Source organism: Conger conger, chromosome 11 (assembly GCF_963514075.1).
Source record: "Conger conger chromosome 11, fConCon1.1, whole genome shotgun sequence".
NCBI lineage: Eukaryota > Metazoa > Chordata > Actinopteri > Anguilliformes > Congridae > Conger > Conger conger.
The window spans coordinates 46842373-46859376 of NC_083770.1; the positions used below are offsets into that span (position 1 = coordinate 46842373).

The 17004-nt window shown below is 45.5% G+C and overlaps 1 protein-coding gene across 1 annotated transcript; it reads left to right on the top strand.

The window, feature by feature from the left end:
* Positions 1-10318: 10318 nt before the first annotated feature.
* selenom (selenoprotein M) lies at positions 10319-17004 on the top strand. Its single transcript, XM_061259340.1, has 5 exons — positions 10319-10988; positions 12743-12778; positions 13393-13427; positions 15777-15855; positions 16317-17004. The coding sequence occupies exons 1-5, from the start codon at positions 10893-10895 to the stop codon at positions 16545-16547; spliced, it is 477 nt and encodes a 158-aa protein (XP_061115324.1). The 5' UTR covers positions 10319-10892; the 3' UTR covers positions 16548-17004.

The window sequence follows — 17004 nt, forward strand, 5'->3', positions numbered from 1 at the left end:
CATCTCTAAAGATAAGAGAAATAAGGGTGGGAAAGGTGAGCTGAGGATAGAAAACATGTACAGTCTTTAGTGGTTTATACACATGCCCCCCACACAGGATTAACTCAGAGCCGGAACTGGACTAAAACCTCTTTCTGGAAAAGGTTAAGGGCGCTCTACAAGATGAAATGAATCTCTGGGCAGCCATGAAACATCCTTGATTCACCAAAGGCAGTGACTGCAGCAATCACAAGTGCTAGGAGAGTCCCAGCTAAATCCTCAGAACATCCTTTTGGGTAACACACACACACACACACACACACACACACGCACACTCACACACGCACACTCACACACACACACCTTCTGCTTGCTTCTTGAGAAACCATGTGACATGGGCAAACTTGCCCTGTACCTTTGAACCATGTGAGTGACATACCCAATAATGTCTCACCCTGCTGGAAAATTCTACAGGAAAAGCAATTCACAGATAACAGGCAAGATGGGCAGTCAGCATTAACCCTTGCCACGCCAGTGTCACCTGACACATACCACAGCTCAAATACAGAGGGACTCCAGCTAATTGTACCAACAGTTAAAGCATTACAATCAGAGCTTATTGTATTATTATTATTTTACTGTCATAAACATTACAATAAAATGAGCTCTCATTGGGAATAAAAAACAGCTGAGCAGAGAAGGGGAGAACAGATGCCCGAGAAATTAGGAAGAATAAGGTGAGGCAGTGTGTGATTAAAACCAGCCTGCCTGTGTAAGAAACTCCAGGGCTGAACGCTCCTCGTTGGTTCTGTTGCTTATCTTCTTAATTTGAAGATCACAACCCAATTACAGCAAGACCTGGCAAGACTTCCAGCTGACTGATGCTGGGCTAGAGTTCCAGCTCCTCTGTCACTCGGCAACAACAACACACCCTCATTTCCTCTCTCACATAAAGAGTCTGTCGGGACACAGGGCTTGAGTGGTTGCCCTCGTCTCATCACGCACACACCGAACCCCCTCGCGCCACAGCGAGAGAACGTCCAGGGGGACTGCGAAGAGGAAGCTCTCGTTTCACACAAAATTCAGCCGGGCGAAACACAATGGAGAAAAACAAAACAAAAACAAACACGCTGAGCAGTCTATAAATGCGGATTAAGACCGCAGGCAGAGAAGTGCAGCTCAGGGCAAGGCCGGAGCAAACCGACAGTTTAACCGACAGACTGACTGTTAGCCTGCCGGCGTGTGAAGGCGAGGGGCCTCAGCCTCTCTCATAATGCTGCTCGTACAAATTTAACGACGACCCACAAGACAACTGAAGCACGGCTCAGGCCTCAGGTCCCGTGTGGTCTTTATGAGCGGAGGGGGGTAGAGGGGGGAAGGCGTAACAGTCTAAATCCACCTCATCGGGACATCGAAACGTTGCGGTATTACGTTTGTCTTTCAGACGGGACGTGAAACCGAGGTTCTGACTCACTGCGCTCATTAGAGATCCCGCGACGCTCTTCACAAAGAGTCGGGGGGTTCCCCCGGGGTCCTGGCGTGAACCCCAACCCCGGCTCTCTCAGCTGCTACCTAATAATCCCCTCGATTTAATTGGCAAAAGCACTGCTCTCTCCCTCTCCGCCTCAGCTGGAGTGTGGGTGAGCGCACTGGAGCCAAAATGGCTGCCGTTGTGTCACCCAGGCGGGCGCTGCGCATCGGCGGCGGCGGTCGAGGCGAGTTTCCCCCCCTCTGAGCGTCTAGAAACGCGCAATATAAATGTAATGATCTATCTCTCTGTTATTAGCACCGCTGAGAGACATGACAAGAAAGCACAGAGCGTAAAGATGGCACAGCGGGAGCAGCTGGCAGAGGGCACTGGAGCAGCAGCCGTCGGGGTTAAGACGTCAGGGTGGTGGGGGGGCGGGTGGAGGAGGCGGTGGGGGTGGGAAGCCAGCCAGAGGGCTTGTCCCTCATTAGGCCGGTCGCTGGTCTCTCGGAGCAGACGCATTAGCAGGCGCTCCCAGACACGGCATGGCGGCCTGGCTCCTCTCCAGCGGGACTATAACGGGGTTCCTTCTCAGCCTGCCAGACGCCCGCTGAGCCGCTTCTTCTTCTGTGGTTTCTGTCCCGTGGCGTTCCCGGGAGGGGGGAGGAAGCGCAGGAAGCGAGAGACCCCGCATGATTGGGGAGGGAGGGGGGGCGTGGGACAGTCAGTGGGTCACAGAGGCCCAATAACTGGATTCCACTGGGGGGGGGGGGGGGGGGGGCTTACAGGCATGCAGGGCAAATATTTAGGACTATTTTGGACTGTTCGGCCCCCGCGGTCTCGTCTGCACTATCACTGACCGGTTTTAGAGAAACGAAAAGGAGAAGTGACTTTTCCTCAAGCCCGATGTGCTCTTTGTTAATTAGAGGCGCAACTACTGCTGCTCCTGCTTCTTCCTGGACGCCGTTCAACCTGGAAAACAGCCCCCGGGGGCAGACGTCGGCCGGGGCACCGAACTCGCGGCTCCGTTAATTATTTAGCAGGAAACGAGCGGTTTACCCACGAAGAGCCGTGCCGGGAGCGAGGGAACGCGTCTGCGAGACTGAAGCTGAGGTTCATTGCGAAAGTGCTCCTTAATAAAGACCAATAGCCCGCAGGTGAGAAAGATCCGGCATGCCTGAGCAAACAACCACTTTACCAACGGCACATATTACCCGGCTACAGGCACGTGAGGCGACACTGTCGTGTTAGGCAACCCGGTACTAAAGCAGTCCAAACCAAGGAACGTTTTAGAGAATAGAGGTCAACAGAATGTGACCATACAGTTGCAACGCTACCGTAACCATGGCAGCAGAGTGCCGAGGGAAACCGGTGTATATCAGGTGCGTCCTGCTTATGTACAGTATGTGGACAAAAAATCTTTTTTAATCAACTTCCTCTGTGCTCTGAGTAATCCAGTCACCCTCTAAAAACTCAGCTGCCAAGAAATCAAACAGAGGCAGGGGGTGGGAAACAACAGGTAATTGAGTGCGCAGATTAATTCACAGGGTTGCAGGTGCAGCCATTTTGTGCCAGCGTGCCAAATGCACAAGAGCTGGGGCGCAGGGGACGGATTCATTTCACCAGTCAAACCTGGGAATGCTCTTACGGTTGGTTTTGAGAATTTAACCGGGACAACAGACGAGCCCTCACTCTTTGTGAAGAGGGCAAGGCAACCTTTAATGACCTTTCATTTCATGCAACATTGTGCCTAGAGAGAATTTTGCCCCCAGACCCACGAAAAAAACAAAACCTCAAAACGCATTTTCTCAAGCCAGGCAAGCCGCACTAGCCTTTGGCATGCGGGGCAGAAGCAGGCTGACACAACACAGCCGCCGGCCAAGAAAAGCAAAGCCAGTCTGTCGTGAACCTCCAACCCCAGTGATTCACATCAGAACAATTAAGAGATCAAATGATCCTATTATTCCACCAGGGCTCGCACGCACACGGACTTCAAATGTGCATCTCTTTGTTTTTATTCTGTGACCTACTTCTGCTATCAAGGACAGTGTGAAATAATAATAAAATAAAAAGAAAGGTCATCTTTTTATACGTGTTTCTCGGAGTGAGACGGAGGCGTAGCAGTGTCCTATCTGCTAGTCCCCTCCCCTTCCTGTGCAGACGCATCGCCAACCTGCTGTTGATTGACAGGACGCTCCTGGCATCAGATCACATCCGAACTTTCGCGACGCTCGACTGAACACTTCAGTTCGGATTTAGGTATTCACGCTTTGACGTTCGATCATAAAAAGCCAGAGGGATGCACGACGACGTAGATTTTGATCTACAAGCCTGGATATACACCCGAAGTCACAGTGATAGATACAGCACACACCCAGCGTGGCTAGGCTGTATACAGGCATACTTATTCTTACATTTTTACTTCTTTTACAAAATTATTGTTGAGTGACAATCCAAAATTAGAGGAACTAGGACTAATAGCCTGGCCTACTTATTCCAGGATCTATTTCAGAGCTTAATGGGGCACAAGTGGAGGGACAGGCCGCTAAGTTTCACACCACGAGACATTTTCTAACATGTTAACATCGACAACACAACCACCCACCCGCCAAAACTACAGCAACTATAGTATTTTTTTGGTAAGAATCAGCCAGGCACACAGTGAATTAACAAGCTTCTGAATACATTCGGTGTGTTTCCAAACCAACCGAATGCAGGGAAATGGAAGCAAACACAACATCATAACATGACATAACAAGAACAGGCCATTCAACATGACATTACATTACATTATTGGCATTTGGCAGACGCTCTTATCCAGAGCGACGTACAGTTGATTAGACTAAGCAGGAGACAATCCTCCCCTGGAGCAATGCAGGGTTAAGGGCCTTGCTCAAGGGCCCAACGGCTGTGCAGATTAATTTACATGGTTGCAGGTGCAGCCATTTCGTGCCAGAGGGCAAACTGCACAAGAGCTGGGGTGTAAAGGATGGATTCATTTCACCAGTCAAACCTGGGAAGGCCTTTACGGTTGGTTTTGAGAATTTAACCAGGAAAACAGACAAGCCCTTATTTGTGAAGAGGTCAACGCAACCTTTAATTAAATGGCCTTTAATTTCATGCAACATGGCACCTACCAACTGCATGCAGGTAAATGGAAGCAAACATAGCATCATAACATCACACAACAACAAGAACAGGCCATACAACAATACTCGCCATTGCCTTACCACTAACTGGTACCTACGCCATGTTGTCATTTTGAAAAGTCAACAAGAAAACATCAGAGCATCCCACTTATGGTCGTCAGCACCCCCATATTGTAGCACCTGATCATATACCCCCCCTGGAATAAGCAGGTCGCATCAAGGCTAGTTTTGGTTCGTACTTCGGAACCGTACTTTCCTCTAGGGTCCTCGTCGCACTTGGCGCTGTGATCGATTCGCACTTCAGTGTGCGTCGCTCTGGATAAGAGCGTCTGCTAAATGCCCGTAATGTAATGTTATGTAATGTAACGGTACTTTTCATTTCAAGAGGAAGATTTTTCTTCCATGGGGGCGGGGAACTGTATCTTGGGTCAGTTACCACAGGTACAAAATGAAGCTTCTGGTCACCCTGAGCCTTCCAACAGTTCAAAGCATTTTTAAACACGGCAGCATGGCCAGTGCATTTATGAGTCAATTAATTTCATTCCTAATTCAATACCGGTGTTTTTATGTGGGCGCTCGCTGCTACGTGACTGATCTTTTGATACTTGCAATACTTTAAATTTACAACCACTTCTTGAATGACAGGCTATTTCTGCTGCGTTACATAGGCTAAACCCATTGTCAAAATTGTATTTGTAGATCTTATAACAATTGACCATCTAGTCTTATAAACATGAACTTTGGGGAATTATTTTTTTGTGAATTGTTTTCCAAGTTATGTAATAAGAAAGAACAACATGGACTAAACCCAATATCACTTTTCTAATATAGTTGGAGTACGCAAGATGGTTGTTTTATATATTTACTTGTCCTGGGGCTTTCATAGATTTCTGTCTCTCCCGATATTTATTATTCTACGTTCCTGTGGCAGGATGAGTCAAATGAACTATTATACATAGCAGGTTTCCTGTAAAACAATTGCACATACTATATCTCAGTTTGAAACTAATGCATTATTTTAGAACAAGATTACAATAATTTATGGCAGCCATTAATGCATACGTTGTGCCAAATACAACCAGGCCATATTATTGTATTATTATTATAATCCCATTATTACATTCTTACTCATTGGATGCTGATACACAATTAGACCTCTGCAACTGAATAACTATTGAAATTAAACGCGTTCGATGAAGTATCTTCTTTTGGTACATGTTTAATTGAACAATTATGGACAGCAGATGCGGCAAAATCGGAACCTATCCAACCAAAATATTCCACGTGAGAGTAGCTAATGTAACGAAGTGTCAGCTGAAATAGGCATCTTCTTGTGCCCGCTAAAGGTCTGTAAAATAATGATAGGCTAACTGAATAGCCACACAGCAAAGATATCGTTATCGCTATCTACATTTGCTCACGGCACGACACATTTGAAGAAGCTCGGCTTGAGCGTCTTAAAACTGTCAAAGTCCCTGAGATGCCTGCGTGCGAATACAAAGCGCATAATCTTAGTTACAAATATTGGCATTGAGATTACACACGATCACTGATGCTACAGTAGGCTAGTAGCCAAATTGCTTACCCGTTTCCCACGAGTTGATCTGACGGTTGGACAGCGACACGACCCAACGGAAACCCTGAAATGAAGAAGACTTGTGTCCCTGGTTTTAAATAAGGGTTGTCAACCAAATAACAAGAAAAAGATCCAGAGTGTACTGAGCTAGCTACGTGTTATACAGTGTCTTAGGTGGAAATTGTTGTCTTCAGCGTCGTCCCTGATAGATAATATCTGTGCGGCACCTTAAGTCAAATTAAATCCGTTACTGACAGAGAACTATCGACATTCCAGCGTGCTTCACCCCGGCAATGTGCGCGCTGATCTTCTGCCAGAATGGGTATTCGCTCGGCGCTGTTCGGTGGGAGAGCGACAGATGCATTGCATAAACTACTAACGCGGTTGTCCTGTCAACCCGTTAGCGGCACAGTCGTTTGATTACGGCTCCATAAATGCGTTGGCCGTGTCCGTAAAAACCATATCAGTTAATAGGAGCCTGTTTTAATACGCTGTTCGGATTAAAGCGACATTAGCATTAGTGCAATTCTCGTTTTCCGGTACCACAACAATGTTCGGCTGAGAGCATTTATCCTTCCGATACCGTGAAGAAGCGTGTGAGCTCGCGCCGCGAACAGCTGCGTTTCCTGAACTGTACCGCCACGCAGGACTGAAGGAGCCAATGTTTACAGAAACCAGAAAAACGTCATTATCTGTGAAGGTCGCTCAATGACGCGCGAACGTGTTGAGGGAGAGTAACCATTTAAATAGACAAGCAGGCTACATTATCAAACATTTGATGCAACCTAAATATTACGCTCTCGACAACTGAACATATATGTTTGCGTAATTGTGACACATCTGTGACAATACAATTACGTAATTGACACAAATAGCTAATAACTAAAATCAAACTACAATGAAAATTCATTTTTAAATACCGCCAGTGTAGCAAATGTTAAACCTATGTTAGGCCACCAAGCTTGATGTATTTTAGGAGAAACACTTCTTCAGAGAGGTAACTTCAACACTTAGATTGGGAAAGTGCTGTCATTTTCACCGACTGTCTTCTGTGCTTAACGTTGGACTCTCAACTCAAGTGAATTCTTGCGGCCAACAGGCGGTAGTTTAATGCATGGTATTGCAGTTAATAGCGAAATGGTGTGTTGTTAATGTTTTCAGTGAACACCTTCACGTGAAAGATCACGCTGTCCAGATCGAGCGCATGTGAAAAGTACAGCCATGTCGTGGTTGATATCAATATTACAATAGCAAATTCATCTGATGAAGTTGCCGTTATTTGACAGATCATTATTTTTCGCCGTTAGGTTTTTCAGGGTTTAAATAATTAACAAGAGCAGCAACATGACCTCTCTCGGAAGGCTTTGCAGAAACAGAAATTACATTGAATATTCAAACTGAGTTTGGTCTACATTAAAAAAAAATAATAATAATTGTAAACATTGAGTGTTCTGGGGCCATTTTGATTTGTTTGTTAATTGAAATGGGCCCACCCACATAGTGCAACCTCATTACCAGGGTTCCATCTGCGGATGACCAGCCCCCTGATTGACAGGCCACCTTTGGTTTCCCTGGTGACACAACAGGCCTTTCAGAACATCCCCGGATGTCGTTGAGTACACTGTAAAATTTATGATGCTCAAATTGGAGCTGCAAGGTTTGTTCTGGAATGGATAACAAATGATTAAATAGTCCCATAGACGAGCATAAAACAGTCAGAACAAAATTATTGCAAATGATTTGTTCTTTTGGAACACTTATCTGACTTGCATACCTAGCACGGTCTGCCTGGATCAGCACACTGTCTGCCTGGATCAGCTAGAGAAAGCTTTTGGAACAGCTGAATCTACACTTATATTGATGAGACAATTGCTTTCAAGGGAAGCTTGCAGTAGGCTAATCTCACCCAATTTATGGATGTTGCACCACACAAAACTCCCTATAACCTATAAATACATAAACCAAAAAAAGATACTGATATGTATTTTCGTGTGAATACATCATTATCTACATAGAACTGACAATAATCTTATTATCAGTGACAGAAATCAAGAAGTGACTGAAGACATATATCAGGAGATCATAGAACATGTTACTGTAATGCTGTTTCTCTATGAGTGCAGTAAAAAATACAAACAAACAAATAAATGTAATCTGTGTATGTTGCTCTGGATGAGGGCCTTTGCTAAATAACACAATATAATGTTATGTAATATCAGTGTATACTGTCTGTATATGGTAAGCAGGCATGTACTTAAATCCACATGAAGTTTCAGAACATCTTTCAGGAATAGTCAGCAATAGCTTTCCCTGATTATTCATGCAGTTGGCATTCTTTCTTATTCCTTTATCAGTATACTTTAGTGATGCATTTGTACTATGATCTTTGTATTTGATCTTGTTTTTATTGTGTTTGTGTTTTCTGTTTTATCCTGTTTGATGATGTTTTGTGTTTTTTTTTCCACATGAAGTTTCAGAACATCTTTCAGGAATAGTCAGCAATAGCTTTCCCTGATTATTCATGCAGTTGGCATTCTTTCTTATTCCTTTATCAGTATACTTTAGTGATGCATTTGTACTATGATCTTTGTATTTGATCTTGTTTTTATTGTGTTTGTGTTTTCTGTTTTATTTTTTTATTTTATTGTGAAGCACGTTGTAACCATTGGTTTAGAAAGGTGCTATATAAATACAATAATACTTGCTCACTTACTTACTTACATAGATACTTACATGCAGCAATCTTTGCTGCCCCCTGGTGTACATTAGCTGGCATAGCCTATAGGTATCCAACTAATGAGGACATTTTACAGCAGTGGCTCTGCTCCTGGGGACCCCCTGTGCATCCTGGCTTTAATTCCAAACAGAATTGCAATCCCAGAATTTTAACAATATTTTATTTTTCTTAATGAGGTGTTTTTCATGTTTAGGGGGATTATTTGACCACTTGAGCCAGTTTATGTCAGACATAGTTTTGTATGAGGAATAAATAGGCTCCTTTACATTACATGGCATTTGGCAGACGCTCTTATCCAGAGTGACGTACAGTTGGTTAGACTAAGCAGGAGACCATCCTCCCCTGGAGCAATGCAGGGTTAAGGGCCTTGCTCAAGGGCCCAACAGCTGTGCAGATCTTATTGTGGCTACACCGGGGATCGAACCACGGACCTTGCGGGCCCCAGTCATGCACCTTAACCACTACGCTGCACGCTACAGGCCGCCCTTGTTTTGTGAAAGTGTGGACATATGGCCATTAAAACAAACTGTTAGGTACGCAAAGCAAAATTCAAAGACAAAGCAAATACTGAAGAGCCAAACCTGAAAAATATTTGGTCTTTAATTTGATCAGTTAAAAAAAAAGAACTCTTCTTATGTAATTGCATTATAGCACAATGTGAGCATGGGATTATTATTCTTCTGCAACTGTAGAAGAGAAATCTTTCATTCAAATCGTTGGAGGAAAGGGCCACTGTGATAAGACACTTTTTATTAAATGCAGCATGGAGAGAATTCACACTACAGCATGGCGCTTTCTCTGAAGCAAAGCAGCAAGCTCTCTGACATAATGTGCTCTGCATTTTACATCAGCACTGTACACTTGGCACATTCTGTGTTCTTCTAGCCATGTACATATTCTTCTTGTTCTTAAGCAAAACATCTTCATCATGAGGCTGGTGACTAAGAAACGGACACAAGCACAAAAGTCACCCGTTAAGTGTACACGCTCTTCCGCATGGCATGGCATGCCTGGTTATTTCGGTCAAATAATCCATCTAAACATGAACCGCACCTCATTATGAAAAGGTAACAGCTTGTTTAAATTCTGGGATGGCAACACAGGTAGGCTAGTCCTGATGATATAATCCAGCAATCATCAAATCTGGGCCTGGTTTTCTTTTCTCCCAGGTAATTAGTGGAACAATTAGTGCCACTGATTGGCCAGACAGTCTTCACACCTGACTCCCAGGTAAAGGGAGGGTGAACACACCTGACTCCCAGGTAAAGGGAGGGTGGAACACACCTGACTCCCAGGTAAAGGGAGGGTGGAACACACCTGCCTCCAATGTAAAGGGAGGGTGGGCCTGAGACCTTGAGCACCATGATTTGATGATCCCTGAAATAAAGCATGCCACTTATTTTATTATCCCTTAAATAAACTATTTGTGGTCAGCCTAAGCTTTGTACAAACCATCAGTGATGAAGAGAAACGATAGCTTATCAGCATCATAATAACTCAACGTGTAGGCTTACTGTTTAACTTGTACAAAGCAATATCTATGCACGCTTGACCCAGATTAGTCAACCGTGCACAGTGCACGATTCTGTAAAGTTCATAGTACCATAGACTGTAGAAAATTAGTTTCATACATACAAACAAAAGACAGTAGTCTAGTGCATTTCCCCGCAAACTAGCATCGTTTTGTAAGAACACGAGACGCAGAAATACATGAGAGGAACTATATGAGCGCTTCCGCCTTCTCCAGACCCCCACCTTCAACAGGACCATCGAGATACAGTGGGAGGCGATTGACGTGGCAGCGATTACCCGGATGTGACACAATTTTACATCATCCCTAAGGACTGGGCTGAATTCCTCCAAGCCACCTACGCAGCTGTTCGGAGCACGTATAACCTGAGCAGAAGACTAACCTGCCGGGCGCTGTGATAGCTCGGCTCGTCTCTCCGCAGCCTTGAGGTTGCTGGCACCGAAATAAAAAAGATGTGGCTGTTCGTTTTCGCCAGCCTTCTCCAATGCCTGTCGGCCTATGAGGTGGATTTGAAGAAACTAGATGGTTTGGCTAAAGCGAAGGTGGAGGTAAGACGTTAAAATGGATGAAATATTGTTCAGACTGCATATCCGCAACGTTAACTGCCGCCGCAAATAAGTAATGCTCATTTAAACATAACGCGCGTGTGCTTTTGGTGTCCATCATGAAGACAGAACAGCAAAGCGGCTCCATTTGGTCTAGCTCTAGGCAGTAAAAGCGACTCCTGAGACGCATCATTCATTTACCGACCAGTAGCCTACTGATTGCAAAATCTAAAGATTCTGTAAGTCTAAATGAAAACGTTTTGTTTGGTTCCGTTACAATGAAAAATTTGCTCAGAAAATGCGTTACTGGTTTTATTTTCTGGCTAAGCAACATTTAGCGATTTTACTGCTGTGGATGTAAACCTGAGTGAAAATAATTCAATTTGCTAAAGAACCAGAACCAGAACCTGTTTTGAAATCTGGTGTCCATTTCTGATACATTGATGATGATTATCAAAAAGCAAATCTAGAAAAAAATTAAACGTAGCCTAATTCAAAAAGTTACCAGTTCAGTTGTTGATGCAACTGGTATAGATCACTGTATTGATGCCGTGGAAAGGTATCTGAGATTGTAATCCAGAAGTTCCTGCCTATTGTTGTCTCACACTAGGCATACAGGCGGGACACCTCTGTACAGAATAGGTGTGGATGTGAAATTTGATCATGGGTATAACAGTGCTGGAGTCCTGAAACTAACCTGCCACTGAGCAGATTTTTCCATGCATCTCATAGACTGAAAACTCCAATTTTGGTCACCCTATGCCCACTTTGTATAGTTTTACAAATATGCCTATACCATCAACAGGGAGGTCTGTAGCATAGTGGTTAAGGTACATGACTGGGACCCGCAAGGTCGATGGTGCGATCCCCGGGGTAGCACAGCTGTTGGGCCCTTGAGCAAGGCCCTTAACCCTGCATTGCTCCAGGGGATGATTGTCTCCTGCTCAGTCTAATCAACTGTACCTCTAGAGCCGATAGCTCACTTTTTGGGAGGGGGACCGATGATCGATCAGTGAAAACTGTTATTCGCTCAGTCACATCCTTCATTGTGAGATGGGTATCGGGCCTTGGATCCTGAGAATATGTGTGTCCAATATAGTGACGATCGCTCCCAATTCTACCAAACACTCGTTTCAAAGCTCTGCCGTTGCTCATGAAATGCACGTGACATTTGGAAATGTACCATTCATTATGGGGCTTTGGATACCACTTTGGATGCTAATGACACAATAACACAAGTACGTCTGAAATGATAAATGGAAAATAATTTAATCCAACTTTTTCACAAACCCTCTAACATGATGTCACATACTTTCAAGCCTGGCATTATCAGTGCTGAGAGTGCTGATAACATTATCCCTGGTTTGTACATTACTTCTACTGCTTTGTACATTGATTTGTACACCAAGTCCTTAGCCACTGGAGAGTGAAATGTGCTTTTGTAGACAAACAAAGGAAGTCCAGACACTGTTTTCTCCCCAGTGCAGTTAATTAGTCCATCAACAAACTGATTCATATTTGGACATGGGCTTTAACCTCATTTTCAGCCTGAAGGCCCAAGTATTTAATTGTCCCAGTTGCTTTTGGGACTCCATTCAGTGAGTCTGGCCCTGAGGGCCAAACATTTCTGAAGTAACTTGCCACACCCTAGGCTAGTCACACCCCCGGCAGGACTGTATGCCACCAGCAAGAAAGACTAGACCTGCTGCTGCCCATTCTTTGGAGTGTCACTCAATCCCTCTAATTGTCTTTTTCAGTCCTGTGGAGGGTGACAGTTGAATCGCCTGAGGGAGGTAAGTTCTCTATCGCCTGCTAGTACACTGCTTATTGATGAGTGTTTTTTTTTTTTGTTTTTTTTTACTTCTTACCTTGAAGTGCACCTTGAAAATGTTCTGATAAATGTAATACTGTTTTGGGGTGGGCAGATTGCCGGGTACATTGTTATGGTCATTGCTTTCTGGATGTATCTGACGGCTAACCGGTTTCATGAAAAGTAAAAGACTCGACTCGCGGACAATAAGCTTTTCACCTCCCTGAATCTTCAACTGTTGCCTACTGCAGTTTTTTTTTTGTGTGAGGTGTGTCCCTGAATCTTTTTTTATTTGGTTAGTATTCATCCTAGCCTGAGAGACTGTTGGCAGTCAGACTGTTCACAAAACAAACAAAAAGTACAGTTGAAATGTTCTCTTTGGTGTCCGTGGGCTGGTGCAGGTTGCAGTAGCAGTAGGGAATGTGGTCTGGAGGCAGTACTGACCCTGTCCTTTCTCTACAGACCAAGGCTCTGTGACTCAGTACTGACCCTGTCCTTTCTCTACAGACCAAGGCTCTGTGACTCAGTACTGACCCTGTCCTTTCTCTACAGACCAAGGCTCTGTGACTCTGTACTAACCCTGTGTTTTCTCTCCAGGTCAAGGCTTTTGTGACCCAGGACATCCCTCTCTAGTATCCTTTCGATTGGGCCAATTGTGGGCCAATGAAATGTCTTCTGAGACATTAGTTTCCATTGGAGACATGCTGCTCAGCCAATGGACGGTTGAAAATATTACTGAGATGCGTTAAGCTCAGAAGAAACCTTTGTCTCTGGTATCTCCACACCGGTGGATTTGCATGCCTGTAACACACCGCGTATGAAACTATGGTTTGCATACATACAAATGTGCAAACGTGTATTTGTAGCACCTGCCACTGTGGGTAGACAGGGCCAGGAGGAGATGAGCAATTGCTGTGGTTGTGGCATTAATTATTTAGGACAAATGTTTATGATGCACTAAATATTCCAGTTTGGAATTCCTGATTGTGATTTTCTTAGCACTAATTGCTACAGCCTCCACTGTCCATTTGGGAAAGCACAGACAAGCCTGGCTTCCTTCTCTCCTTCAAAAGCATAGCTACGCCTTATCATACTGCAGCTCATAAGCAGGGCTTGCGAGAGAGTCCGAGAGGCTTGAGAGTCCGAGAGGGACATTTCATGTGCCAATATGATTAGCGGCCATCTTGACACAATCATTGATATAATTCGATTGCATTGATATCTTAAAAAATATAATCCATATACAGAAAATATGTAATCAAATCTAAGTATGTATATACTGTATAGACTGCATAAAGGAGAACGATTGAGATTGTGGGGTTTTTTTTGTTTTGTTTTATGATTTATTCGTGAGGAATTATATATGTACTAACTTGTTCAGTGAAGTGAAGTGTGCCAGAAGCGCAGCAGGCCAGAAAAGCTGTAGGGGTGGAGGTGACTGCAGATTCCTTCCTGCTAGTTAAAAACCAGTTTGACACCAAACCGCAAAACGAACAGGATACGAACAGTTCTGTCTCCAATAGTCCCACCCAGAAGGGAAAAAATTAACTCACCCTTTTCCCTTATCCCCGCGTTCCGACGGGATTCTGTCCAACTCTTGTTGACCGAGAAGCTTTTCCTGCGTTACCCTTGCAGCAAGGCGCTTTGGAAATTCCGGGAGGGGATCAAAGTCCACCAGGCTTTAGAGAAAAAGAGTTCCTGCACGTTATGTTTCCCTGGAATCTGCAGTGACTCAGTGTGGTACATCTCGGCAGAGAATGATCTTTTCAGGCTCAAACATAACCCTGTCAGGGCATTCTCTACAGAGACCAGAGGAGCACATCCTTGTCATGCCAATTAATTCCCCTTTGCAAAAAGAAATCGGATATGACTAAATTCATGAATTGCTTATGATTTCCAGTGGGTCATTTGTAATGCATTGACTGCTGAAATGCTCAATTTTGGCATGAATAAGTGAGTAAGTCACTCTGGCAGTAAGTCAAGGGATCCATTTGAACTGTTGGCAAATGGCATTCTGTGCCAGGATATTGAATCTGGAATGAGTGATTCTGCCCCACACCTGTCCACTACCATTCTGGAAAAAGTCTGATTGCAGAGTGGCACTCTTCCAGTCCTGAGCCACTGCTAATCCTGGAGCGCTCCTGCGAAATGCCAGTGTAAACACGGGGAATTTTGGAAATGGCCAAAGCATTGGGCAAACAGAAGGTTTGAGCCTGAGTAAACGTAGAGCGGTTGTACGATAGTTTGCACCCTAGACCAGCACGTGGATGTGGATTGCGCTGTGTGTTTAATTTGGCTTGGGAGACACATCCAGTCTGGAAACGCGTGCATATGCTGGATGCGGTCCTGACTGCAAGTGCAAACCACTTGAGTGCACGGTCTTTACCCAGGCTACTTAATTGAAGTGCAAAGAATATGTTGGCTCTGGGAGCTAAAACTTCCTGTGAGCTTTGGGTTTATTTTCAGTTTGTGTGCAGTTCAGTTTCATGAGCGGAGCGTCTCTGGAGGTTTCACTTCTCCTCCCAGAGTGCGCTGAGAACACCAGGTGATTTTCGGTTGAACCGTTGGCCCTGTACGGCTGCCTGTCTTCGCCCGGACAGCATTCTCACAGCACTTTGTTGGCTCAGACAGCCAGACAGGGTTAGGTCTGTTGTTGTTGTTGTTTACCAGCTCCTTGGCCATATTGCTTTTTTAAATTTTTATTATCCACACAGATGCAAGACCTGGGGCCTCCATCACGAAGCAGGGCCACGGAGTTCACTGCGTAACTGCGTAAAACCCGGCTCTCCAGCTAACTCCGTGATCCTGCTTTGTGATGAAGGCCCTTGGAGGTTGTCTTACAGATGCATATGCACACAAAAGTCACAGAGGAATGTGCACACAAAAGTCACAGAGGACTATGCACACAGAAGTCACAGACTAGCGTGTGTAGCCAGCCCCTGTGTGCGTTTCTGGTTGCCCTTGACGCCCCGCCACCAAAGCCATAACCTGGTGATGAAGCACATCCCCGGGGCCGATCCGGAGCTCGTCCTCCTCAGCCACTACTACGAAGAGCTGGACGTGAGTGACCGCCGCCCACACAGCCCAGACCGCCTTTCGCCAATCTCACTTAAATAACGGAGGGAATAACCATTACAACCGCCACGATGGTGGCAGACTAAGCTTTAATGAAAACCTTCGCTGCACAAACTGCCAAATCCGCAGTATGTTGAATGTGCTTACATTAAAAATATATAATCTTTTAAGGGCGATGTGTACTTTGTAGTATGAAGTGTGTATCAAACCTGCATGATTGAGGTGTGGTTTGGGGTCGTACCTGCCTGATTGAGGTGTGGTTTGGGGTTGTACCTGCTCGAATGCGGTGTGGCTGGGCATTGTACCTGCCTGATTGAGGTGTGGTTTGGGGTCGTACCTGCTTGATTGAGGTGTGGTTGGGGTCGTACCTGCCTGATTGAGGTGTGGTTTGGGGTCGTACCTGCCTGCAGGTGTATCAGTGTGTCCGTGCCTCTCCCCCCCCACAGCGGATCCCTCTGTCCGACATGACGCGCACCGAGATCAACGAGCTCCTGGCCTCCCTGGGCTTCTACAAGAAGGACAACGCCGAGGACGAGGTGCCCGAGGAGTTCCGCTTCTCCCCGGCCAAGGACAGCCCCTGGAAGGACGCCCCCGGGTCCCCGGCCTCCCCCACCCCGGCCCCGGAGGAGGAGGAGGAGGAGGAGACGGAGCAGGACAAGCCGCACTCTGACCTTTAACCCGGAAGTGAAGGACCAGAGCGAACGCTGGCTTCCTTCCGGCTCCGTCCCCGTCGAGCCTCACCGAGGCTGCGCTCGAAGCCGCATACTACTCGTGCCGCCTTTCAGTGAAAGTCTGAAGTTTTGTGCGACTAGTGTGCGGTTTCGAACGCAGCCCTACAACTCACCCTGACATAGTTGCGCATAGTTTTGTTTTTGTGATAATTCGTATTGTTTTAATTGCCATTTTTTGGTGCGTGTCGGGTGTGCGGAGGTTCCTCGTGTCTGCGCTCACTGCACTGGGTGTCTGGCGCCCCCACCTGGCGGGAAACAGAATGACGCCCCGGGCTACAAATCGCCCGATTGGCTCGGGGCCGATGATGCGTTTTCTGGTGGGTGGGGCTCAGATTCCACCCAGGGGGGTGAAAACAGAAACTGTGGTGTAGCTCTCAATAAAATCACTGGGTAAAAAAAAAAA